At 24.5% G+C, this 26681-nt stretch overlaps 3 protein-coding genes across 3 annotated transcripts; 1 reads left to right on the top strand and 2 right to left on the bottom strand.

The window, feature by feature from the left end:
* Positions 1 to 75: 75 nt before the first annotated feature.
* On the bottom strand, positions 76 to 4235 carry LOC122508038 (Bardet-Biedl syndrome 5 protein homolog). The gene is made up of 7 exons (XM_043621111.1): positions 4096 to 4235; positions 3664 to 3812; positions 3551 to 3600; positions 3210 to 3473; positions 789 to 890; positions 493 to 684; positions 76 to 391 (listed from the first exon to the last, which is right to left on the bottom strand). The coding sequence occupies exons 1-7, from the start codon at positions 4134 to 4136 to the stop codon at positions 161 to 163; spliced, it is 1029 nt and encodes a 342-aa protein (XP_043477046.1). The 5' UTR covers positions 4137 to 4235; the 3' UTR covers positions 76 to 160.
* On the bottom strand, positions 4017 to 17457 carry LOC122508034 (phosphoacetylglucosamine mutase). The gene is made up of 7 exons (XM_043621105.1): positions 17204 to 17457; positions 17075 to 17145; positions 14519 to 15096; positions 14090 to 14371; positions 13621 to 13778; positions 13240 to 13548; positions 4017 to 4744 (listed from the first exon to the last, which is right to left on the bottom strand). Exons 1-7 carry the CDS (start codon positions 17332 to 17334, stop codon positions 4600 to 4602), a joined length of 1674 nt encoding a protein of 557 aa, XP_043477040.1. The 5' UTR covers positions 17335 to 17457; the 3' UTR covers positions 4017 to 4599.
* Positions 17458 to 18014: 557 nt separating this feature from the next.
* LOC122508032 (delta(14)-sterol reductase TM7SF2) lies at positions 18015 to 26472 on the top strand. The gene is made up of 9 exons (XM_043621103.1): positions 18015 to 18174; positions 18427 to 18580; positions 19006 to 19186; positions 21414 to 21679; positions 21885 to 22248; positions 22395 to 22693; positions 22847 to 23100; positions 25075 to 25202; positions 25292 to 26472. Exons 2-9 carry the CDS (start codon positions 18431 to 18433, stop codon positions 25573 to 25575), a joined length of 1926 nt encoding a protein of 641 aa, XP_043477038.1. The 5' UTR covers positions 18015 to 18174; positions 18427 to 18430; the 3' UTR covers positions 25576 to 26472.
* The last annotated feature ends 209 nt before the right edge of the window (positions 26473 to 26681 follow it).

Below are 26681 nucleotides of genomic sequence, written 5' to 3'. Positions count from 1 at the left end.
CTTTTTTCTTTCGGATTTTTTCTTTATTTTCTTCTTTTCTTTTATTTTATTTTCTTCTTTTCTTTTACCTTAATTTCTTGTTTTCTTTTATCTTAATTTCTTCTTTTCCTTTTTCTTCATCTTCTGCTTTTCTTTTCTCTTAATTATTATTTTTCCCTCTTTATTTTGAATTTTGCGATGAAGTCGATGGAATCAATTCCCATAATTGTTGCATAGTGGTGTCCTCTTTCAATTCCTCGACCATGAGACCAACATAATTATTATAAACGGGAATTCGATTACTCTCCTCGCCGTCATTGAAATAAACACCAAGGGCATTTGAAATTTCGTCCTCGGCAATTTCTTCAACTTCGGAAAATTCATTCAGATCTATTTTACGTTCCACAGGCGCCTGAACAGAAAAAAATTCCATTTATAGTACAATTTTCGATGTCCAAAAAAAAAAATGAATTAAAATACACTGAAAATTGAGAAAGTTGGAAAAAAATGTACATTATGTTCGGGTTTGTAATCGACTCCGAATATTGGAGATCTGTTGTACGTCGCCAGGAGTGCCTTAATTTCCTTGTGGATCATATGAAGTTTCTCTACGGGATCTATTCGAAAACCTAAGACGTAGCCGCCACTCGCCTCACTGCTGACAATCACCAGAGTTGGTCCAAATTTTGATGTTCTTATATTCACCTGAAGGTAAGTAAACGAATTACTAAATAAAATAATTAAAAGCAAATAAAATAATTAAATAAATAATCAAATTTATTTAAATATGGAAAAATTACGGTACTCACGCTTGCAAATACGAGATATGACAAAGAAACGTTGAATTGGTGATTCATGTCCGCAAACCAAACTATTCTCACATTGGTGACAATGAACATTCCCACATTTCCCTTAAAATAATAATTTTGATTAAAACAAATTAATATTAACGGAAGCTATGAACATTCAACTGTTAAAATACTTTAAAATAATAATCTACATTGCTGTTTGCTTTTTGTTTCCCAACTTTTTAAATAATTTTTCTTTCTAAATGTTTAAAATTTAAAAATTAATTTACTGAAAATCATTGAATTCTTGTAAAGTATTTATAAAAAAAATTTGAAAATAATTCAATTCTTTTGAGAAAATGTGTTGAAAATAATTTAATTCTTGGCAAAATTTTTATTAAACTTCTTTAAAATAATTGAATTTTTTAAAATAATTTATTTCACAATATTCTTGAAAATAGTGGAGTTTTTTAAAAATAATTTTTACTGGAAATTTTGAAAGTAATTGAATTTTATAAACATTCTTTGCAAAAAGTCAAATTATAAATAATAAAAATCTTCGTCAAAAAATTCAATTATTTTTCTATAAATTATAAAATTCTTATTAGGATTTCATACTTATTTTTAATACAATTTTAATTGATTTCTTCGAAAATTTCAATTATTTTTAAAAATCTTTTAAAAATTCTCCGAGGAAATTCAATCATGTAAAAGAAATAATTGAATTTGTCACAGGAGTTCAATTATTTAAAAAAAATTTTTAACAAAAATTCAATTATTTTCATAAATAATGAAATTTTTGCTGGAATTCAATTATTTTAAATAAAATTTTAATTGAATTCCAGGAAAAATTAAATTTATTTTTAAATTCTTCGAAAGAAGTCAATTCTATCAATAAATTGTTAATTTTTTCCAGGTATTCAGTTATTTTAAATACAATTTTCATAAAATTCTTCTAAAAAATTCACTTATTTTTTAAAATTTTGCAAGAATTCAATTATTTGTAGAAATAATAAATTTTTTCGCAGGGATTCAATTATTTGAAAAAGTTTTAATAAAATTCTATTTAAGAATTCAATTATTTTCAGAAATAATTAAATTGTCGAAGAGCTGAAAATCATTAAATTCTTGTAAAGTACTTATAAAAAAAAATTTGAAAATAATTGAATTCATTTCAAGAATTTTATCAATACTGTTTTTAATAATTGAATTCTTTCGAAAAAATGTAATTAAAATTGTATTGAAAATAATATAATTTTTAGAAAGATTCTTATTAAATTTTTTTTAAAATAATATAATTATTATGAAAAATTTATTTTAATACTCTTGAAAATAATGAAGCTTTTTTTAATAATTTTTACTCAAAAGTTTGAAAATACATAATTTAATTTTAAGAAGAATTTCTTTCAAGTTTTTAAAATAATCTTGTTTATTGTTAATTATAATTAACGATTTTCCTATCAAATTATATTAAAATTATTCATAGACAATTTTATTCTTTTAAACAATTTTTTGTAAATAATTCCTTTTTTTTTTTTTTTGAAGAATTTTATTAAATTTCGTAAAAATAATGTAATTTTTTTAAAGTAATTAATTTAATAAGAAAATTTTGAAAATAATTGAAATTCACAAAGAATTTTATTAAAAACTTTTAAGAACAATTGGATTGTTTAGAAAAATTTTATTACAATTTTTAAAAATAATTGAACCTGTTAGAGAAATTTTATTAAAATTATCTTCAATATTGATTTTTTTCATAGAAATTTAACTAAAATTGTATTAAAAATAGTTTAACTTCTCAGAAGAATTTTATTATTTATACAAAAATAATTGAATTCTTGCCAAGAGTTTGACTAAAATTATAAATCCAAACAAAACAACATCACAATATAATTCAATTGTTTAGAAGAATTTTTTATCAGAATTGTTAAAAATAATTGAATTTAAATAATAGATATTTTTAAAAATAATTGTATTCTTTCGAGAAATTTTATTAAAATTGTATTGAAAATAATTGATTTCCTTTGAAGGATTTTATTATTTATGAAAATATTTTAATTCTTGCCCAAAATATTCTTATGTATGTAAATAATTGAATTTTTTAAAGGAATTTTATTAAAAATTTCGAAAATAATGATTTTTTTAAAAGAATTTCATCAAAATTGTTAAAAATAATTTAATTTATATTAAAATTGTTGAAAATAATCCAATTTAATTAATAATAATAATATTAATTAATAATAATAAAAATAAAAATAATAATAATAATAATAATAATAATAATAATAATAATAATAATAATAATAATAATAATATTAATAAGAATAAGAATAATAATAATAATAATAATAATAATAATAATAATAATAATAATAATAATAATATCAATTAATAATAATAATAAAAATAAAAATAAAAATCATAATAATTAAATTAAAATACCTGTTCTGTTGATAAATTCCAGACACCATGTAATGTTGAGTGAATATTCTCCTGCGGCAGAATAGTGAGACGTTTATCGTGGATAATTGCGCCTCTCAATTTAATTTCTCTATACAATTTCGATGATATGTACGATCTATAAACACCTAAAACGGACGTATAATGACGACTATTCTTTGGATCTAGATTTATGAATAGAAATTCATATCTGCAACTTCGAAACGATGATAGAATGTACAATGCTTGCGTATTACTGCTAAACACCTGAAAGAATAATTATTAATATTATTAAATTATTATAATTATAATTATTATACAATTTTTGCAATATAATTACATACTCGAGCGACAGCTTTCGTGGTCACGGACACAAACGTATTATATCCAATACCTACCGAAAAAGTAATTATTATTCTAAATAATAAAAGAAAAGTCACTTTAAATAATTACTGACTTAAATTGATTCGAGGATAACCCGAGGAATGCCAAATAATTCTCAAATTTGTTATCAATAATCTTCCCCGATCGCCAGCATTGCCTTTATTGTCCTCAATATTCTCCAATTTGTCAATAATCACTTCTCCTAATCGCATTTCAATTTGCCTAAAAGTTTTCAAAAAAAAATTATTGCCGAGAAAAAAGTAATGACAATGTATAAATCCAAAAATGAGTGCCGATTAAAAAATATAGCAATAAAATTATTACCGATAAAAAATAATAACAATAAGTAACAAAATAATATAAAAAAATAATAACAATAAGAACAATAATATCCAAAAATTATTGCAGATATAAAAAGAAATATAATTTCACGAAAAAGAAAAAAATCTTTATTAATTTCATAAAATATAAAATACGAATAATAAGTAATAAAAAGTATAATTACGAAAAGGGAATGTCGAATCTAACTTCGTTGTTTTGCCACATTTTTAGAATTTCAAAACAATACTGACATTTTTTGTTCTATGACAACATTTCATTGTCGTAATCAATAGTCGTTACCATGGCGCCTGAAGTACAACATTCAAATACAATAAAATACCGGCCGGAATTCTTAAAAAGAACGGATAATAATTAATGAATTGTTAATAACTAAAACAAAATTGTAAAAAAAACTGTTAATAATTTTAAAAAACTGTCAATAATAAAAGTAAAAAATTCAAGTAAAAAATAACAATTAATAAAGTTGTTTATAAATTACACCACAAACCGTAAAAACATGAAAATGTTTGTATAAAAATAATCTACATTGGACTAGTGTATATATGTATAAAACGTATAAAATATTATCTTTAAAAATATTTCGCCTCTAAAACGTAATATCTCGTATAGTCAACAATTTAACATATTTATAATAAATGCATTGTTATTGTTATCCAATCTCAAAATATCACATTTTTGATAAAACTGGTTTCGAACCAACTCCATTGGCTAAATTGTAGACTGCAATTCCCACTTCGACTGCAAGTTTCTCAACGTCCTCTTTATTTTCACATTCAGCGTAAACTCGTACTATATCTTCCGTTCCAGACGGTCTGTCAAGTAATTAAAACGCAATTATTAATTATATTTATTTGTTGCTATACAAAAATTGGGTTGCTACAAAAATTTAATTTTCTTTTTCCTTGTCTTTTCCCTAATTTTTAGACTTTTTCCTGACTGATTTTGACTTTTTCCCTGACCCTGAAGAATATTCTGATTCACTCCAAAAATTATTAGATACACAAAAATATGTTCTTAATTATATTTATTTACGAATTTCTTTTGTAAAATTATTCCAAAACATCAATAACTTCTTTTTTAAATAAATATTTAATAATTATTATAATTTACAATTTTAAAGGGAAATTCATTTTTTAATCAATTTTTATTAGAACATCTTACGAAAATTCAATTATTTAAATACAAAAATAAATAATTTATTAAATAATTGAATATTTCTTAAAATTGAAATTTTATGAAAAATTTTATCAAAATTTTTAAAAATAATTGAATTCTTTCTTCGAATTTAAAAAAAAATTTAAGAATAAATGCAATTTTCTATCAATTCATTTAAAATTGTATAAAAAATAATTGCAATTTTACTATAAGTTTTGTTATTTATGAAAATAATTGAAAATAATTAAAATCTGACGAAGAATTTTATTCAATTTTTTTAAATAATTGAATTCCTGTGGAAAATTTTATTTTTGAAAATATTAATTGAATTCTTGGGAAGCATTATATTACAATTTCTTAAATAATTGAATTGCCTCGAAGAATGTTATTTTTTACGAAAATAATTGAATTGTTTCGAAGATTTTTATTAACATTTTTGACAATAATTGTATTCCTAGTAAGAATGTTATGTTTTACAAAAATAATTTTATTAAAATCGTAGATATTAAAAATAATCGAAATAAAGGAAAATTTTTGAAAATAATTGAAACTAGCAACATATACCTCACTCGCTAACGCTCGTTCGGTTGTATTTAAACTTATTAGTTTTTACTTATTTTTTTTTTTTATTTGAACTAAGTAAATATTTACTGGACATAAATATTTTAATTTATGGTATCTATTAAATAGTTATTTGAACCAAATACAAATTACTTAAGTCAATTAAATAGAATAATTTAATTTAATAAATATTGCTTTAAATCAATTATAAAAATTACTTGATTAAATAATGCATAGTTTTTAATTAAAATAAATATTTATTTGCATCAATAAAATAATTTTTTTGAAATAACTAAACTTAGAAGGTTAGATTTTGAATGTTAGCCTGATTCTCTGAATAATTAGTAAGAAAAGGGCGAAGATACGTCCATTCTTTTCTTACTAATAGGATTTTCTGTAGGTAATGATCAGGGTGTTTTTTTGAAATTTTTACTGCACTATTCTTACGCATGTCACCGTCACCAATATTGTTACAATATATATTGTAACAATATTGTTACAACAAAGTCTAGACTTTGGGTTTTTGCAAGTCTAGACAATATAGTTGTATAATAATATAAATTTTTCTTTCTAAACCAGAATTTGAACATTTACAAAATTAAAACCTTATAGTGGTTAGAAAATGTAAAAAATTATTAATATTTATAAAAATATAAATTATTTTATTTAAAATCATTGTGTAATAAGACAAAAATTATGAAGTGACATTTACAAAAAATGTCATTGTACATTATACGAAATGTTATTTTTACGTATTCTCTTACTAAACCTTTCATTTTCGTCCGCTATCCTGGATTCGCCATTTTGTATTTTTAAAAAGTGACTTTGGATTCATAATCAGTGGAATTTTACTGAAAATCAGTTGAAAAGTACTAAAATATCAGTCATTCTTCACTGATTATTATTTTATTGTGATTTATTTATTAATATTGTAAATTTCTGTCAAACAAATAATTTTACTAAAAGTCAGTTGAAAATTACACTTACAGTAGTGTTTCATTCGAGCAACACGATCCGAGAAACGAACAAAAAACGATTTTCTTTTTGTTTTGATAACCAAGCTGTCATGTTCGCTCGTCTTATTGAAGTAAATTTTCATAAATGTTTATTTACATTATTCGAAGATAATTAAATCTTAAAAAATTACTATAAAAAAATTCTAATAATATTAGTTTTTAAAAATATTATAATGTTATTTTTCGAAAATAATTGAATTTCTTAAAATAATTCTTATATCCTAATTTACCTTTAAAAATTTTTTTTAAATTTTTGGTAATTCAATTATTTTCAAAATTTGCAATTAAAATTCTTCAAAAAATTGTAACAAAATACTTGAAATAAATTAATTATTTTCAATTAAATTTTGCACAATTTCAACTATTCAAAAAGGTTTCTATTGTAGACATATTTGAAAAATTTAATTGTGTTAAAAAATTATTCAAAGAAATCTAAGTATACTTATTTTTAATTATCTATAACTTAATCTATTGAATTTAGAAAAATTACATCAAGAGGACAAAACTTTGTTCTTTCGTCTACTTTTGAATAATGTTTAGAAAACTAAATTTTTATTAATGTTTATTAAAAAATTATTTTATACCTAAAAATGTTAAATTTTTTTAATTTAGGCATGATTACAATCACAGGCACACAAAAAAAAAGTTGTCTGTTCATTGAACAAGACCTACATGTCTTATAGTATTTTGGCCCCCTGAATACGAATATGAAGTCAGAATTGCTCCAGCACCCTCTGTTTTTTTTAAATCGAAAAAACTACCCTTAAGTCTAAAATTCAAGAATTAAAGTAAAAAAAAAATAAAAACACGGCTTTCTTCGGAGTAGAAGAATATATTTGTGCGTTTTCTTCTTTCAACAACTCAAATAATGTCAAAATTGCTCCACCACCCCTGTTTTTTTAAATAGGAGAAACTACCCTTAAATCTAAAATTCAAGAACTAAAGTCAAAGAATGAAATAACCACTTTTTTGCGAAGTAGAAGAATATATTTATGCGTTTTCTTCCTTCAACCACTCAGAAATATTGTCAAAATTGCTCCACCACCCCTGTTTTTTTAAATGGGAGAAACTACCCTTAAATCTAAAATTCAAGAACTAAAGTAAAAAAATATGAAATAACCGGTTTTCTTAGGAGTAGAAGAATATATTTATGCGTTTTCTTCCTTTAACCTCTCAGAAATAATGTCAAAATTGCTCCACCACCCCTGTTTCTTTTAAATGGGAGAAACTACCCTTAAATCTAAAATTCAAGAACTAAAGTCAAAGAATGAAATAACCAGTTTTTTTGCGAAGTCGAAAAATATATTTATGCGTTTTTTTCTTTCAACAATTTAGAAATAATGACGAAATTGCTCCATCACCCCCTGCCCTTAAATCACCCTCTTATTGATTTATATTGAAAAAACTACCCCTTTAAGTATGAACCCAGAGTATACTAACAACAATAAAAACAATTAGTTTTAGACAAAAGCATACGTTCCTTTATTTTTGTTCTCATAACTAAAAAGCAGAATCAGAGTTAATTTATCATTATTTGTTGTTGAAAGAAGAAAACGCATAAATATATTCTTCTACTCCGAAGAAAACCGGTTATTTCATTTTTTTTCACTTTAGTTCTTGAATTTTAGATTTAAGGGTACTTTCTTCGATTTAAAAAAAAGTAGGGGTGGTGGAGCAATTTTGACATTATTTGAGTTGTTGAAAGAAGAAAACGCATAAATATATTCTTCTACTCCGAAGAAAGCCGTGTTTTTATTTTTTTTTACTTTAATTCTTGAATTTTAGACTTAAGGGTAGTTTTTTCGATTTAAAAGAAAACAGAGGGTGATGGAGCAATTCTGACTTCATATTCGTATTCAGGGGGCCAAAATACTATAAGACATGTAGGTCTTGTTCAATGAACAGACAACTTTTTTTTTTTAATAATAAAAATTAAAAATAATTATTTTTAATTTTTATTATTTAAATACACAATTAAAAATAATAATAATACTCCGCAAAAAAGCCCAACTAATAGAAAAATAAAAAAGTAGGTTAATTTTAAATTTAGATCCAACTATTACAATGTTATAGATTTATTAAGTAATATATAACAAGTAATATTATATATATTTCTCTAAATAAAGATGTCTATTGACTTTTTAAAATTGATTTTCTTAAAAATTTCTTTATTAAAAGTATTAATATTTAAATTTTATAGTAATTGCTGTTTTAAAAAATCAATCCGGGAATATTTATTTTTGGTCCGGGAATTTAAAAATAATAATTCACTAGACACCTTGAATTAATTTTTAACTTGATATAATAATTTTAATTCACTAAAATGAATTTAATTTTAGTTTTTAATAGAATTAATAAAAAAGAATTTAAATGTTTTTGGATATCGATTTTTTTCAAAAAATAGGTTATTATTGTATTATTTTTAGTTGTCAGTTATGGGAAAGTCGAGAAGCAGTCGAGAAGTTCGGTCGATGACAATTAGAAAATTAGACGATACGATTTGACAATTAACAAAAGAATAAACAAGATGATCGTTTGAAAACCAAAGACGATAACCAAATAATCGCTCGAAAAAATGAAATTCGCGGATCGAAGTGAAACACTAACTTACAGAAATATAAGTCATTTTTCACTGATTATCCATTTAAAAAATTATTGTTGATGTCTGCCAAACAAATACAGGGTTGCCACGGACCTGGAAAACCTGGGAAACCCGGAATTGTCATGGAATTTTTTTTCAGTCATGGAAAACCTGAAAAATCTGGAATTGTCAGGGAATTATATAAAGCCTGATACTAAAAGCTCAATTTTTTGTATTTGAGTCGTAAAAATTTCAAGTTTTCAAGTTGACATACAACTTTTTGATTTTAAATTTAGTGCTTACAATTGAAATCAATATGGCATTTCTGAATTTTAGTTTCTTTTGGTCTCTATCTTCCTTTAAATAATTTTTAAATTAATACATTTTAGAAACCCCAAAATGTTATGAAACTGAAGCTACCAACTTTTATGCAATGAAAATTTTTTCTTTTGCTAATTGTTTTTTAATGTAAGAAGCCCTTTAAAAAATTGCAATCGAAAAAAATTGCTTCTGAAGCAAGGAAATAATAATTTAGTTAAAATTTCGGGATATTTGGAAAATCTACGAAAAAATAATTAAAAATCACTAATTTCCTTGCCTTCCTTAGATCCTCTTACAATTTTTTTAAATGACTTGTCACATTAAAATAAATAATTTGTAAAAGAAAAAATTGCTTATGAGGTGAGGAAATAATAATTTTGTTTAAATAATATATGGATTTTTCGAAAATCTGTGTAAAAAATCAAAATTAATAATTTCCCCGACTTCGATCTTTTAAAATTTTTTAAAAGGCTTCTAACATTAAAATAAATAATTAGCAAAGAAAAAATTGTCATTGAATAAACGTAGGTAACTTCAGTTTCATAAAATGTTATTAAAATGCTTTTTAAAATACTGGTTTAATAATTGTGAAAAATTCTAAACTTAACTAAATTTTTAAATTTAAAAAGATTTGCTCCTCATCTTTCTTCGGAGCGTATCTCAAATAACCTTACAAATTTTAACTTAATTTTTTGTTAATAATGAAATTAAAAATTAATAACTTATTTTGTTAACAATTTACTTAAAGGATTTTATACTTTTTGTCGTAATTAGCTAAAAACATACCAAAACAATTTTATTTCTGGTTTGGAATTTTTTAAGAAATGGTCTGGAAAACCTGGAAAAGTCATGGAATTTTAAAATCGATGTCTTGTGGCAACCCTGAAATAAATAAGTAAATACACAAGTAAATAAATAAGTTCCATTACAACACAGACAGCGCAGCATTAGCGAGTGAGGTATTTACGTATATTTAAAAAAATTTCAACAGACACTACGTGCATCAACGAACCTTAAAAAATTCAACAATTTATATTATCAATCGTTTATTAAATCTATACATATATGTGATTTGTGTATATGTAGGAGTTTATATCTGCATATGAGCAGTATACATGTGTATGTAATTTATGAACATGTGTGAGTATACATGTACATGTGATTAGTGTATATGTGTGAGTATACATGTGTGGGTGTTATGCGCGCATGCTTGATATTCATAGAACACTACTGCGCATGCCTGATATTCATAGAACACTAATGCGCATTCCTCACATTGATAGAACACTACTGCGCATGCCTGACATTCATAGAACAATAGTGCGCATGCCTGACATTGATAGAACACTACTGCGCATGCCTAGAACACTACTGCGCATGCCTGATATTTAAAGAACACTACTGCGCATGCGTAATATTGACAGAACACTACTGCGCATGCCTAATATTGACAGAACACTACTGCGCATGTGTAATATTGACAGAACACTACTGCGCATGCGTGGCACTAATAGAACACTACTGCGCATGTGTAATATTGTCAGAACACTACTGCGCATGTGTAATATTGACAGAACACTACTGCGCATGCGTAACAGTGATAGAACACTACTGCGCATGCCTGACATTCATAGAACAATAGTGCGCATGCCTGACATTGATAGAACACTACTGCGCATGCCTGATATTCATAGAACACTTCTGCGCATGCCTGATATTTAAAGAACACTACTGCGCATGCGTAATATTGACAGAACACTACTGCGCATGCGTAATATTGACAGAACACTACTGCGCATGCGTAACAGTGATAGAACACTACTGCGCATGCGTAACATTGACAGAACACTACTGCGCATGCGTAACATTGACAGAACACTACTGCGCATGCGTAACATTGACAGAACACTACTGCGCATGCGTAACATTGACAGAACACTACTGCGCATGCGTGACATTGTGAATATGTATACATTTGTGTTAATATTATTTTTAAAAGATATACATATATATACGGCTAGGGTCGGTCGGTCGGTCGGTCGGTCGTTCTTCAACTTAATATAATAAGAGATTTTTCCAAAGATTTTTATTAAATTTTTGGAAAATAATTGTTTTTTGGAGAAGAATTTTATTATTTATAATAATAATTTAAATTTTGACGAAAATTTAAAAAAAATTTTGAACATAAAATTGAATAAGTAAATTTTAAATTAAATTTCTTTAAAGAATAAAATTATTTTCAAAAATTTTTATAAAATTCTTTGCGTAACAATTAAATTTTTTTCAAAATAAAAATTTTAATAAAATTCTTCGCAGAAATCCAATTATGTTTAAAAAAATTTAGAAAAATTCTCGTCAAAATTTCAATTATCTTTATAAATAATTAAATTCTTTTTCGAAATTCAATTATTTTCAAAACTTTTAATAAAATTCTGGGCAGAATTTCAATTATTCTTAATACAATTTTCATCAAATTTCTCGAAAAATTCAATTATTCTTAAAAATTTTATTACAATTTGTCAAGAGAATTCAATTATTTAAAAATTAGTTGATAAAACTCTTTGCGAAAATTCAATTCTAAAAAACATTTAATTGTTTAATAAACTATTTATTTTTATAGTTTTAATAATGGAATTCTCGTAGAATTTTCAAACAAATATTGATTTAAAAATGAATTTCAAATTAAAATCTTTAGAAATTTGAACTTTTCATACTTTTAATTAAGAATTCTTTAGAATTAATTTTTCTCATTTAGTTTAATGGAATTTTTTTTTATTATTTGAAGTTTTTAATTTCTAATACATATATTCAATTGAAGAATATAAGAATATTTGAAATTTCGTAAAATTAAATTATGAACAAAAGAATTTAAAAATTCACAAAGAACTTTTTCAAAAATTATTTTAAAAAAATTGACTTAAAGAAGAATTTCAGTTGAAAATTCTAGAAATGAATAATCGTAATGATGAAAATAATTTTTGAAGAAGTTACCGTAACAAAGTAGCAAGTTTTAATCCGAGTCTTCGACTCGAATTCATCGCTTTCTTCATGTTTTATAATAATATTCTTGTATGTTATTGAATTTCAAATTTTTGAATATCTTAATTTCTATAAAGAAAAATAATGATTAAATATTTATTTAAAAATAAAGTTATTCCTGTTTTTGAATAATTTTCGTTTTAAAAACCTGGAAAAATTCCGTTTTTTAACCTGGAAAACCTGGAAAAGTCAGTGAATTTGAAAAGAGCATAAGCGTGGCAACTCTGCAATTAATTTTGAAATTTTTAATTAACATTTATTCATTAAATAATTTCTAAGTAATAATTTTATGGTAGTTCTTGAAGAATTTAGTTATTTAAAAAGAAATTATTGTCAGAAATAGAAAAAATTGATGGTTTTGTATTAGAATTCGCGGCATTTTTATAGTTTATGAGGCAAACAAAAAAGACTCCAAAATTCAGAATTTTCTTATAAATTCTAAAAATTTAATTTTTTCCAGTACTTTTAATAAAAATCCCTGACTTTTCATTGATTTCGCTGACCAATTCTATTTCCCCTGACTTTTCCCTGAACTGTGGTAACCCTGAACTATTAACTTTAGCATCTCCTTAATTAATACTATTAATAATTTCAAGTTATTTCGAAACTGATTTATTGCTTTTTTTATAATTACCGAACGAAGGAACGTCCTTTGGAATAACGTGCCACCGCTTGATCAATTTGTCTCTGTAAACCTTCGGGTAGAACACACTTTCGCTCAGCGTCCGTTGTTGTTATTGCACTTCTGTCCTGCACCTTAACTTTCAGTTGTCTATTCGGCAAATCACGATAACTCTGTTCCCAATCGATTAAACTCCATTTCTTTGCGTGCAAAATTGTTTCAACAAGTAGCATATCACTCAGTGCATCGCCTACAGTTTGATTAATAACATCGATGACTTGGGACAATTTTCTCGCCGCCTGTCTTTTACTCTCGGAAATTCTATATATTGAAATATCAGTTAAATATTAGATTTTCCATTCGGGGAAAAAGAAAGAAAAATTTAAAACTTACGTTTCGTCCTTAGCGGCTCTTCGAATTAGTTCAGTTGCAGAATCTTTAAAAATAACAGTTCCGTGTCCATTTGCTTCGAAATAAATGCCAATGTCAAATTCTAATGCCTTGTGATGTAAATGCTTTACTCCGGTTGGCACACACTCGACGGGAATTTTCTGAAAGAAATTTAAATTCAACAATTCTTGTCCGAACGTCTTCTTTTTTCTTTAGTTTGAAAATTATTTCTCCCTTTACTATTTAGAAATAGAGTAAAATTTAAGGTGATTTTTTTAGAATTCGTGGTAATTTTCTAGTTTATGAGGCAAACGAAAAAGACACAAAAATTCAGAATATTCTAAATTCTAAAAATTTAATTTTTTCCAGTAATTTTAATAAAAATCCCCGAGTTTTTCCTGATTTCCCTGACCTGTGGCAATCCTGTTTACTGATTATGTATTAATATTTTTGAGAGAGAGAAAAAAATTACCAATTTGTTTGTGATGTAATCAGTGGACCCTCCATTCGCGTAGGCCGTTTGTACCAAACCGACATTCAAAGTCAATTGACTTTCCAAAAGTAATTCCTTAAAATATTCGGCTATTAGAGTTGCAATTCGATCTCCGTCGAGAAGATGAAATTTGTCTGCTTCGTCTGTATAGTAATAGACAATTCTATCCGCGTCTCCGTCTATCGAAACACTTCTCAGATTTGGTTTCACCGGAAGATTAGAAGGTGGACTTTGTTCGATTTTTACATAATCGGCTCCACACTGAAACATATTAATTAATAACTACTTCGAAACATATTTTCATTAATTAATCTTGAAAATATAAATACTAAAAATATTAATAAAAATATTAATAAAAATATTAATATTAAAAATATTAATATTAAATACATCAATAAGAAAACAAACTTTATGATTCAATTCTCCATTTCCATCGTTATAGATATCAATGTCAAGAAATCCTTTCAAATTCTCTTGAAATTGTTTAATGGCCAAAGCACCGACTCCATTTGCAGCGTCTAATTGTATTTTCGCCAAATAATTGCCACTGTCAGAAAGATTTCCTCTAATGTTCTTAAAAGCCGCACTCAATTTTTGATAGTATCCGGAAAGACTGGGTTCACCATAAGCTCCATTTGTGTTTATCGAGGCAACAAGATAGTGCAATTGAGGTGTGGTTACGATTCCAAAATCCCTCAAAGTCGCTCGACAGGCATTTATTCCTTCGATTGCACAGTCAGCTAGTCGTGGACTACTGATTCTCGTATCCCTCCCAAGTATTATCGTCGCTGGTAAATTTTCATCAATTTCAAACTCTTTTATTATTTTCCTCAATGTCGGCACCAATTCTCCATCATCAATGTTCACCAAATCCGTAGCTATTTTCTCCCAGGAACTTTCCAGCATTTCACCTGAAGGATCTACTAATTTCAGTCCATTATCATTCTCTGGATTATGACTCGCAGTTATCATTATTCCAATGGCAGCTGGAAAACGAAATAAATTTTTTTAATTTAAATTAGGATCTCATATTTTGTTAAAACTCGTTTAATTAAAAAACTCTTGTTTTTAAAACAAATTTTTTTAAAAATTTTAAACTCTTGTTTAATTTAAATCATTTACTTAATTAATTTTTTTAATTTTATTAAAACTATACCTATTATTTACCAAATTAAATCTATTACATTTATTTAAGAATTTCTATAATTGTAAAATTAATAGAAAACATCAATTATTATTTTTCCATAAGAATTAAAATTTTCAAACATTCAAACGAAAATAAGAATTTCTATAATTGTAAAATTAATAGAAAACATCAATTATTTTTCCATAAGAATTAAAATTTTCAAACATTCAAACGAAAATTCAATTATTTAAATACAAAAATAATTAATTTATTAAATAATTGAATATTTCTTAAAAATGAATTTTTATGAAGAATTTTATCAAAATCTTTTAAAATAATTAAATTCTTTCGGCGAATTTAAAAAAAAATTTAAGAATAAGTGCAATTTTCTCTCATTTTATTTAAAATTGTCCAAAAAATAATTGAAATTCTGCGACAAGTTTTGTTATTTATGAAAATAATTGAATTCTTGGAACAAATTTTATTAAAAAAATTTTTAAAGAATTCGATTCCTGTAAAGAATTTTATTTGTGGAAATGATTGAACTCCGAAAAAGAATATTATTATTTACGAAAATAATTTAATTTGTTATAAAGAATTTTATTGGAATTTTTTTTAAATAATTGAATTTCTAAGAGTTTTTTTTAAACTTTTTGAAAATAATTAAATTCTTTCGAGAAATTTCATTAAAAAATAGAAAAAAATTGAAATCTGACGAAAAATTGTATAACATTTTTTTTTTAAATAATTGAATTCCTGTGGAAAATTTTATTTTTGAAAATAATAATTGAATTCTTGGGAAAAATTTTATTAAAATTTCTTAAATAATTGAATTGCTTCGAAAAATGTTATTTTTTACGAAACTAATTGAATTGTTTCGAAGATATTTACTAACGTTTTTCACAATAATTGTATTTTTAGGAAAAAATGTTTTATTTTACGAAAATAATTGTTTTCTATGATCAATTTTATTATATTTTTTCAAATTTATAAAGCATTTTATCAAAAATTTTTAAAAATAATTGAATTCCCAAGACAAATTTTATTATTTATGATAATATTTAATTTCTTGCGAAGAATTTTATTCAAATATTTTTAAATAATTGAATTCCTATTTAAGAATTTTCTATTTGTGAAGATAATTCAGTTCTTAAGAAGAATTTTATTATTTATGAAAATAATTAAATTTCTAAAAAGAATTTAATTATTTATGAAGATAATTGAATTCTTGACTAGAGTTTTATTAAAAATTTTAAAAAAATAAATTGAATTCTTTAAAAGAATTTTAATAAAATTATAAAGAATTGCATTTTTTGAGAAATTTATATGAATTATTATTTAAAATTTTAACTGAAAGTCATTTTTAAATGAATTTTTTAAAAATAATTAAATGGTTGCGTGGAATTCTGTTAAAATTTTTTTTAAATAATTATTTTTAACAAATTTTTTAAACAATTGATATTGAAAATCATTAAATTGAGGAACATTTTTTGAAATAATTTAAATTTTTGCAAATAATTTTATTAAATTTTTTGAAAATAATTGAATTTCTGCTATTATTTGTTACTTTTCTCAAAAAATTTAATTCTTTTGGTGGTTATATATTTTTTAACTAAAATTCATATTTAAATTTATTTTTATTCATAATAATTTATTGAATTCGATTAAAACCCTGTGTTATTTATATTAATTTAATTCATTGAATTGTATTAGTTATATTAATTTAATTCAATTAATTGAATTGTGTTAGTTATATTATTTTAATTTAATTCATTGAATTGTGTTAATTAAAAAAGTTATCATATAAAGTCGTTAAAAAGTTAATTAAATAAATTTACCTTTCTTTTTCTTTGATCGCAAAACTGATAAAACTCCCATAGTAAATGCAACATGATCCAACTTTTCTGCTCTGAAAAGAAAACAATTATTATTTCATCTTTATTGTTGTATTAAATAAATAAAAATACCTTGTTCGAAAACCAGCTGTTCCGTAAAAAATTAATTCCCCCGGCTTCGGGAATTTCGTTAACCGAAGATTTTCAATGAGATCGTAGTTTAAACACTGTTCATTTTTATCTTGCATTTTATTTCCATTCATTATTATAGAAAAAAGGTTCTTAAGAATTTTCTAAAGAAAATTTCTGTTTACAACGTGTTTTGTTGTGAAAAAAAAAATTGTGACAGGTCCAGGTGCCAACGGGGACATTTAAATCGGAAAGAACATTGTGGATTCGACCTAAAGTAATACCGCTAGTTACGTTGAGTTACGTTCCCTTAAGGCGTTTTTGTGTCTATTGCAAGCGTTCATAAAGACATACTTGTTGAAGAACAGAATAACAAAAAGATTTTTTAAATTATTAACATATTTTTATAAAAAAGAATTTTTAAAAATTGAAAATACTTTTTTATTTTACTCTTCTTTTATAAAAGACTTTATTAATTAATAAAAAACAAAAAAATTCATTCATTCCAGTGAAGCTTGTTGTGTGGAACGATCAGTTACAATATTAGCCAATCAGAACATTTGTCGAAAATATAATTAAATTTTAATTGGTCATGAAATATTTGTGTCGCCAACTTTGAATAATTTCCAATAGTTTCAATATTATTGAGAAACAATTATTTATTTATAAACTTTATAAAGAACGTTAATTTTTAAAATTTTAGAAATTAAAATAAAAAAAATAGAAAACTATTAATGAAAAACGTGTATTAATATTTATTTTACAATCTGCTTGGCATGAATGGCATGAATTGAATTTTAGTGAAATAGGGTTGGCAACACTGAGGACGCGACGCGCCATTTGCGTGGTCTACTAACATCAAATTTAGGAACGCTGTTGGCGTCTATAGATTGTGTTATTGAAAAAAACATACATATAACCTCCCCGTTTGCTGTTTGGAATATCATTTATGCTGAAAAAAAGAAAAAATCACCGTAAGTTATTCAACTTTTTGCACTATTAAATTAATTTTCTAAATCTTAATGCGTATGTCGAGAAATAAATTGTTAATATTCATTATATAAACAGCTCCGGCTTCTTAATATATCTATTAATAGGGGGGTTTTGGAGTAAATAGTTTTTTTCATTAGAGAATTCAAAATAGAAAACAAAAGCTTTATATTTAAAATGGTGAAAATGTATTTTTAGACAAGTAGAAATAAAGCTAAAAGATAATTTTCTTACAGAAACATGAAGTTTATTGAAGGCGAGGAAGTCCTCGCAAAACAACCAAATACCTCGGAATTTCAAAAAGGAAAAGTCGTTAATGTAAAAGGAACTAATTATCAAGTTCAATTTAAAGGAGGATCAAAATTTTTAGTCAAGGAAGCCGATATGAAGGTGAATTTTAATATTAAATATTTTATTATACTTAATTAGTGTGAGCATGAGTCCTGACCATATTGAAGACTCGTAAAATTTTATTCTTTAGAGTTAATTACATTAAAAGCATTCCTTAATAATTAATATTATGTAGTTTTCAAAGTTTGCTTTATTGTTTTGCTTGTATTTTATGTAATTTAGTAACTGCTTTTTTATTTCGATTTTTTTTTTGTTCATTTCGAAAGAAAAACGTTAAATGCGAAATGGAAACCTGTTGAAGACGCCTAGGAAGGGAAGCCATACGATTCCTATTTTTCTACAGTTGCGCTCGAATTTTTTTTTTTTCTTGTAAATTACGAAAGAAACTTTTTCTAAAGTAATTTTTGTATTGAAAGAAATTTGAAGTATTAAATAAAGATTGTTTTTTTAAATTAAACTTTCAGCCAACAAGAACATCAAGAAGCGCAACGAGGACAAGAGGACAGGTGAAAAAAAGTCCTTCACGAAATTCACCGAGTCGGCGATCACCCAGTAGACGATCTCCAGGTAGACTTCCAAATCAAAGTAGAAAATTGACAGCACGAAGTTCAAGGCTTATACAGATCTCAGACGATGAGCGCAAAGGTAAGAATTTTATATTATTTATTAGTATTCTTTTATTTTATCAGGGTGGCCTTATTTTAGTGAAGTCAGAGAAATGTCAGGAAAAAAATTTAATTTTAAAAGAATTGTGTTTACAATTTTCATAAGTAGATAAACTTTAAAAGATTTTGATTTAAAATTTTGTAAAATTTCAATTTTAAATGAGTTTAATTAGAAATATAAAAAAAGTAAGATTTAAAAAAAAGATTTTTAAACTAAAATTCTTTAGAAATTAGTCAAATTTTTTAATATATATTGAATTGATCATTAAAAATATTGGATTTATAGAAGAATTTTAGTTAAAAACACTAAAACAAATTGAATTTTGAAGCAATTACAAATAATTGCAGCAATTCAATTATTTTCAAAAACTTTCCTCAATTCAATGATTTTTAATATCTACAACTTTAATAAAAATTTCTAAAACAATTCAATTAGTTAAAAAAAATTTTAATAAAATTCTACGCAAAGATGCAATTATTTTCATAAATAATAAAAATTTCACAGGAATTCAATTATTTACAAATTATTTTCATAAATAATAACATTTTTTACAGGGATTCAATTATTTTCATAAATAATAAAATGAAATTCTTTGCATAACAATTCAATTTTTTCAAAATAATTATAATAAAATTCTTCGCAGAAATCCAATTATGTTTAAAAAATTTAAAAAAAATTCTGGTAAAAATTTCAATTATCTTTATAAATAATAACATTTTTCTCCGAAATTCAATTATTTTCAAAACTTTTAATAAAATTCTTGGCAGAATTTCAATTATTTTTAATACAATTTTCATCAAATTTTTTGAAAAATGCAATTATTCTTAAAAATTTTATTAGAATTTGTCAAGAGAATTCAATTATTTAAAAATAAGTTGATAAAATTCTTTATAAAAATTTAATTTTAAGAAACATTCAATTGTTTAATAAAATATTTATTTTTATAGTTAAATAATTGAATTCTCATAGAATTTTCCAATAAATATTGATTTAAAAATGAATTTCAAATTAAAATCTTTGAAAATTTGAACTTTTCATACTTTTAATTAAGAATTCTATAGAATTAATTTTTCTCAATAAGTTTAATGGAATTTTTTTAATTATTTGAAGTTTTTAATTTTTTAATATATTTAATTGAAGAATGTCAGAAGAATCGAAATTTTGTAAAATTAAATTGTAAAAAAAAAGAATTTGAAAATTGACAAAGAACTTTTTCAAAAATTATTTTCAAAAAATTGACAAGAATTTTAGTTGAAAATTCTAGAAATGAATAATCGTACCTAATGATGAAAATAATTTTTGAAGAAGTGACAGTAACAAAGTAGTTACCAAATTTCAATTGTTCGTAAAATTTCCAATTGTATGTAATTAAAAAACTATTATCTTTCAAAAATTAGTTTTAAATTGTTTTAAAAAAATTAATTGTAAGTATTTCTTTATTATAATTTTTTTTTAATATTACACTTTAAATAATCTTTTTTGTATTCTTTTTGTTAATTGATTTATGAATTGTATGTCGTCACCTTAATCTACTAACCTCGTAACTCCATTTGATGCAACTTTACAAGGAAGCAAGAAAACTGCTGAGACTCACCATTGTTTTCTGTACATTTTGCAATTTTAAATTATGATTTTTGGCTTTATTCATTGTGTATGTTACAATTATGTTTTTTAAAATATATATTCATTTATTGAAAATACTACGAATTACATGAAAAAGTCATTTTTTACCAAAAGTGGAGTTACGAGATTTGTAGATTAAGGTGGCGAATGTTTTCTTTAACTGTATTTTTATTGCTTGTCCTCATGCGTTTCCCAGGACAAAATAAAGAAATTCAAATTCTAATGATTTAAGAAAAAAACTAGAAAATTCTAGAAGAACTTTCTGAAAATTATTTAAAATAATCGATTTAGAAATGAAGTTTCGATGAAAATTGTAGAAAATAATTGAATTCAGGAAAGGTTATAATATTGTAATTTTTAATTTTTAAGAATGATTAAATTTCATAAATTTTACTCATTTTTCCCGAAACTTTTATATTTTTCTGTAAAAGAATAATGAATTTTGTCAGGGAAAATAATTTTAATGTCATCAGTAAATTGTCAGGGAAATTGATAAACTGAAACTTGTGAACACCCTGAAATTATATTTTTCTGCTATTTTTGACAATATTGTATTTTATGTCTGACTTTGTTTTTATGATAGAAGGTTCAAGTGAAGCCAGTGGAAGTATTCAAGACGATGATTCAGATGTGATCCCTCTTCAATCGCGGATTCGTGAAGGTCCACAATTGACGAGACGTTCCATAAGAATCATGTCCAATGTCGCGAAAGCTGAACAAGAACAAAGACTAATTGCCCTTACAAGAACAATTGATCGCGCGGCTTCCCTTCCAACTGAAAGGAATGCCCAAGCATACGACAGTATCAGAGAGAGCAAAGAAAGAGGATTTTCTATGATTCGAGATTCAGTAAGTTGGCATTTTTATTCGAATTTGGTTTTTCCTCTTTGCTTCCGAATTATATTTATTTGTTTCATTCATTTATTTATTTATTCCTTTATTTGTCTTATTTACTAATTTATTTTATCTTTTTTGCTTTATTTATTTTATTTGTTTGCTTTATTTATTTACTTGTTTTAATCTTTCATTTATTTATTTATTTACAATTTTCCAGGACTTAAAGAAAAGTGCCCTTTACGAAGATAGCTCGGTTTTGGATACAGTAGTTCCGGAAAAGCACAAAAAAGAAGTTGATCTCCTTAGCAAACCACAAGAATGGGGCGGCTGGTTTGGAGTATTATTGCTAATGTTCATAGGACCAGTTAGTATCCTCTTACCGCAGATTGCATGCTCGAGAGAGCGCTGCAGCATGTCGAAATTTCGTTTCAGTAAAGATATCAAATCATACCTGAATGCCAATGTATTTTTACTATATGCGGGCTATTTGCTCTTTGTGAGTATAATGTCTTTGGTGCCAATTGGTTGGATTGTCGAAGGTCAACAAACAAGAGTTGGAAGACTCAAATACAGAATTAATGGTAAGTCCAGTATTGAATGTAAATAATAATAAATATATTATTAAATTTGACGCGTGTCACATTTTAAAAATTTTCTTAATATTTGTATCGATTTGGCTAAATTGTTTTTATAGCAATTGTGTAATGTTTGATAATAATATTTGCAGGTTTATTAACTGGAATATTGGTCATGATTGCGTATGGCGTCGCTGAGTACAAAGGATATCAAATTAGCAGTTTCATTTTAAACAATAGTGTAGAATTTACACTCGTTGGATTAATTTATGGAACAATTTTATCAATTGTTCTCTACATTAAAGGAGGCAGAGCGTCAGTAGCCAATTTGAATATACACGCAACGACCAATAATCATATCTATGATTTCTGGCAAGGAAGAGAAACCAATCCACGATTTGGACCCTTAGACATTAAGTTCAATTTTATCCGAGCTACTCTAATTGGATCGGTAATTAATCTTTTCCTTCTTTTGAAATTTCTATTATTATTATTATTATTATTATTATATTTTCACAAATATCTATCTGTCTTTTACAAATTATAATTAAAAATTGAAGTTCACTCCGAGTGATGCAAATTTAACAAAATATTTGAATTTCAGATTATTGTCTCCGTGGCTGTAATTGTAAAAATTTTCCAAGGATCTCAAAGTCTTTCGCTTGAAACACTTAATTTGACAGCGCTCATTGCAGCCAGTTTGCAAATACTTTACGTACTTGACGGTTTGATTTTCGAAAGTGCATTTTTGAGTTCTTTTGAGGTTGCGTATGAGGGAACTGGATTTATGCTCTGCTTTGGATATTTAATGTATCCATTTGTTTGCACTCTACCCGCAAGATTTGCACTTTATAACAAGTAAGTTTCTAGAAAATATGTCATACGGGCTCCGAAGAAAGATTAAAAAATAATTTTAGGTTCTGATTGTGCAGGCTTTTCACTCATCTACTAAAACCTATTATTTACTACTTTTTTTACGTTTTGCTACTATTTGAGTACTTTTTTTTAGATTTCAGTCACTAAAAGCTACTATTTATGATTTTTTTTAAAAGAATTTTCACAACTTTAAATTCGCTAATACTAGAAATCAAAAAAATTCAATTATTTTCCATATCTAGAATTTTCATAAAATTTCGCAAAAGAATTCAATTGAATTTTAGTTTATTTAAAAAAATAATTGATAAAATTCATTCAAAATTCAATTATTTTCATAAATAATAAAATTTCCATAGGAATTCAATTAATTTAAAATAGCATTTTCAAAAAAATTGAGAAAAAATAAATTATTTAACAAAATTTTTATACAATTCTTCACAATAATTCAATTACTTTCACTAATAATAACATTTTTCATGGAAATTCAATTTTTTAAACCAATTTTTAATAAAATTCTAAGCAAGAATTCAATTATTTTTATAAATGAAACTCATCGAAGAATTTCAATTATTTATAATACTATTTTAAATTAATTCATCGAAAAATTCAATTATTTTAAAAAAATTCTTCGAAAGAATTTAATTAATTTGCATAAAAAATAAAATTATTCCCGAAATTTCAATTATTTTCAAGCATTTTAACGAAAAATGTAATTATTCTTAAAAATTTAATTTCAATTCCTTGAAAAAATTTATTTAAAACAAATGTTGTCTTAAATTCTTTGGAAGAATTCAATTTTTTACAAAAAAATTAGAAATTTTTCACAGGAATTCAATTATTTTCGAATATTTTAATAAAATTGTTTGAAATAATTCAATTATTCTGTTAGATTTTAATAAAATTCTTCCGAAGAATTCACTTATTTACATTTAAATAATTCTTCGAAAGAATTGAATTATGTCGATAAATAACCAAATTATTCCTTAAATTTCAATTATTTTGAAGTATTTTAATAAAATTCTTTACAAAATTCAATTATTTTTAAAAGAAATAAATTTCTTCTCGGAAATTCAATTATTTTCAAAAATTCAGATAAAATCGTTCGCAAGAATTCAATTATTATCATAAATAATAAAATGCTCTTTAGGATTTCAATTATTTTCAAAAAAATTGAATAAAATAACACACAGACATTTTATTTTTCTCAAAAATTGTAATAGAATTCTTTGTAAAATTTAATTATTTTTAAAAACTTTTCGCAATTCAATGATTTTCAATATCTACTATTTTTCTAAAATTTCCAAACAGAATTCAATTATTTAAAAAAAAATTTGTAAAAATCTTCGTAAGAATTCAATTCCTACGACACAATTTACCTAGGACATAATAAATATATTCTATTCTATTCTATTCTTTTCATGAATAATAAAATTTTCTCAAGAATTCAATTATTTAAATTAGAATTTGCATAAAATTGTTCGTAAGAAATCAATTATTTTAAAAATTTTATAAAATTCTTGGCAAGAATTAAATTTTTTTATAAATATTTAAATTCTTTCATGAATAATAAAATTCGTTGCAGGAATTTAATTTATTAGCAGAATAAGAAAGGAGTAAATATTTTTGATGAAAATTAGGAAAAAGTCAGGAAAATAACATATATAGAATGAAATTTTTGTCAGTTCTGTGAAGTGTCTAAAACGAGTTTTTTTTGGTCGTCAAGTTTAATTTTTCAATAGCTGCTTTTTTACTAAACTTTTTTTAGTTTGAAAGTTTCTTTTTGCTACTTTTTTAAAATTAATTATTTAGTGCGAAGTCTGTTTGTGTATTTTTATTCCAAAAATGACAAAAATGACATAAAATTTGTTGCATTTTTCCTCGGAGAGCATAATTATTATTGTTAATTGTAAAATTAATTAATCTTGAATGTGGAAATTAATTCTAAAATATTTTCAGGGTTTCTCAGTCTCCATACATTTTGGCACTATTAGTCGTGTGTTATTCAATTGGCCATGGTATCTACAGATATTGTAATTCTCAAAAGGACGAATTCAGAAGAAATCCACTTTCTCCCAGACTGGCTCGTGAGTTTAATAAAAAAATTAATAAAAATTCATTTTTTTATCACCAAAATCGACGGAGCTCTATATTTAATTATTTGTTTGTTTTTCAGGTTTGGAAACAATTCCAACTGTAAGAGGTAAAAGATTGATTGTATCTGGCATATGGGGCTACGTTCGACATCCGAATTATCTTGGTGACATTATTCTTCACTGGTCAATTGCTGGTTTAATTGTCGTCAAAGATCTTTTGCCATATTATAACGCAATCTTTTTGACATTGATGTTGATATATCGCTCAATTAGAGACAATAGGCGATGTCAGCAGAGATATGGTCTCGCTTGGGAGGAATATTGCTCTCGCGTGAAATATATGATTATAAAAAGAATATTTTAAAACTCCTTAAGATCAAAGGGGGTCCTCAATTTTTTTTTGCATTCAGCGGGCCACGATTGTTAAATCGATTCAATTTATAAAAATTTAATTTTCATGTACATTATACGTGTACGTGTTTGTATATTTCGTGGCATATCTAAATTAATAAGTTTAAACTATTTATTAGTGATTAAATTTTTGAATTTGAAATACCAGGTAAAGGATATTTTTATCTGAGGCTTTTTATATTTTCTAGGGAAATTACCATCTATGTATATAGAGATTTTTATACGTAGATCAAATAAAATTGTATAAAGAGAATTTTAATGAGGGAGGGAATAAATTATTTTTCTAAAGTGCTTTAATGACTTAAATGATGTGGCTCGCAAATCTTGCGTTTTTGAGGGCCTCTGTGTTTAGGTCAAAAAAGAAGAAGAAAAAAAAAGTTGATCAATTGTGTCGTATAATGAACTTTGAAATACGTTTTGAAATTTTAATGAGTACTGTCTATGTCTTTTTTTGTAACAAGTTTAAATTATTATAAATGAATGTATTTCAGAGTAGTCTCGGGGAGCAAGACAATACATCGATTTATTAATTTGCCAATCATGAAAATAGATTCTATTATGATTTTGGCACTGAAAAAATTGTATTCTTAAGTCACGACACTCACTCTGTTTTTTTAAGGGATAAATATAAATACTGAATATACAATATAAAATATGTGAAATTGAAAAAATAGCAGTTATTAAATAAGACTGTTATTTATATATAAGACTAAGTTTTAAGCAAGAAGAATCCATGACACTTCAGATCACAAATTTTAAAATAAGAATTTTATACTTTTCTAATTGTATAATTATATTTACATATTCATGGATGAATACTTTGATAAATAAAGAAATGCAATATGAATAATTGAATTTTAATTTCTACTTGACATTTTTATTTATTTATTTATAAACGTGCCCAATCGTACAAAGTACTAAAAATAAAACTAAAAAGTTAACATTAAATGGCCGCGTAACCAAAACTATTATTATTATTATTAAAAATATTATTAATTTTACTTTTTTTAAATTTCAATTTTATTAAACAAATTTTTTTTTAGTTGCATTTTTAGAAAC

The sequence above is a fragment of the Leptopilina heterotoma genome, unplaced genomic scaffold (assembly GCF_015476425.1).
Source record: "Leptopilina heterotoma isolate Lh14 unplaced genomic scaffold, ASM1547642v1 Lhet_52, whole genome shotgun sequence".
Taxonomy (NCBI): Eukaryota; Metazoa; Arthropoda; class Insecta; order Hymenoptera; family Figitidae; genus Leptopilina; species Leptopilina heterotoma.
This window is presented reverse-complemented; position numbering and strand designations above follow the sequence as displayed.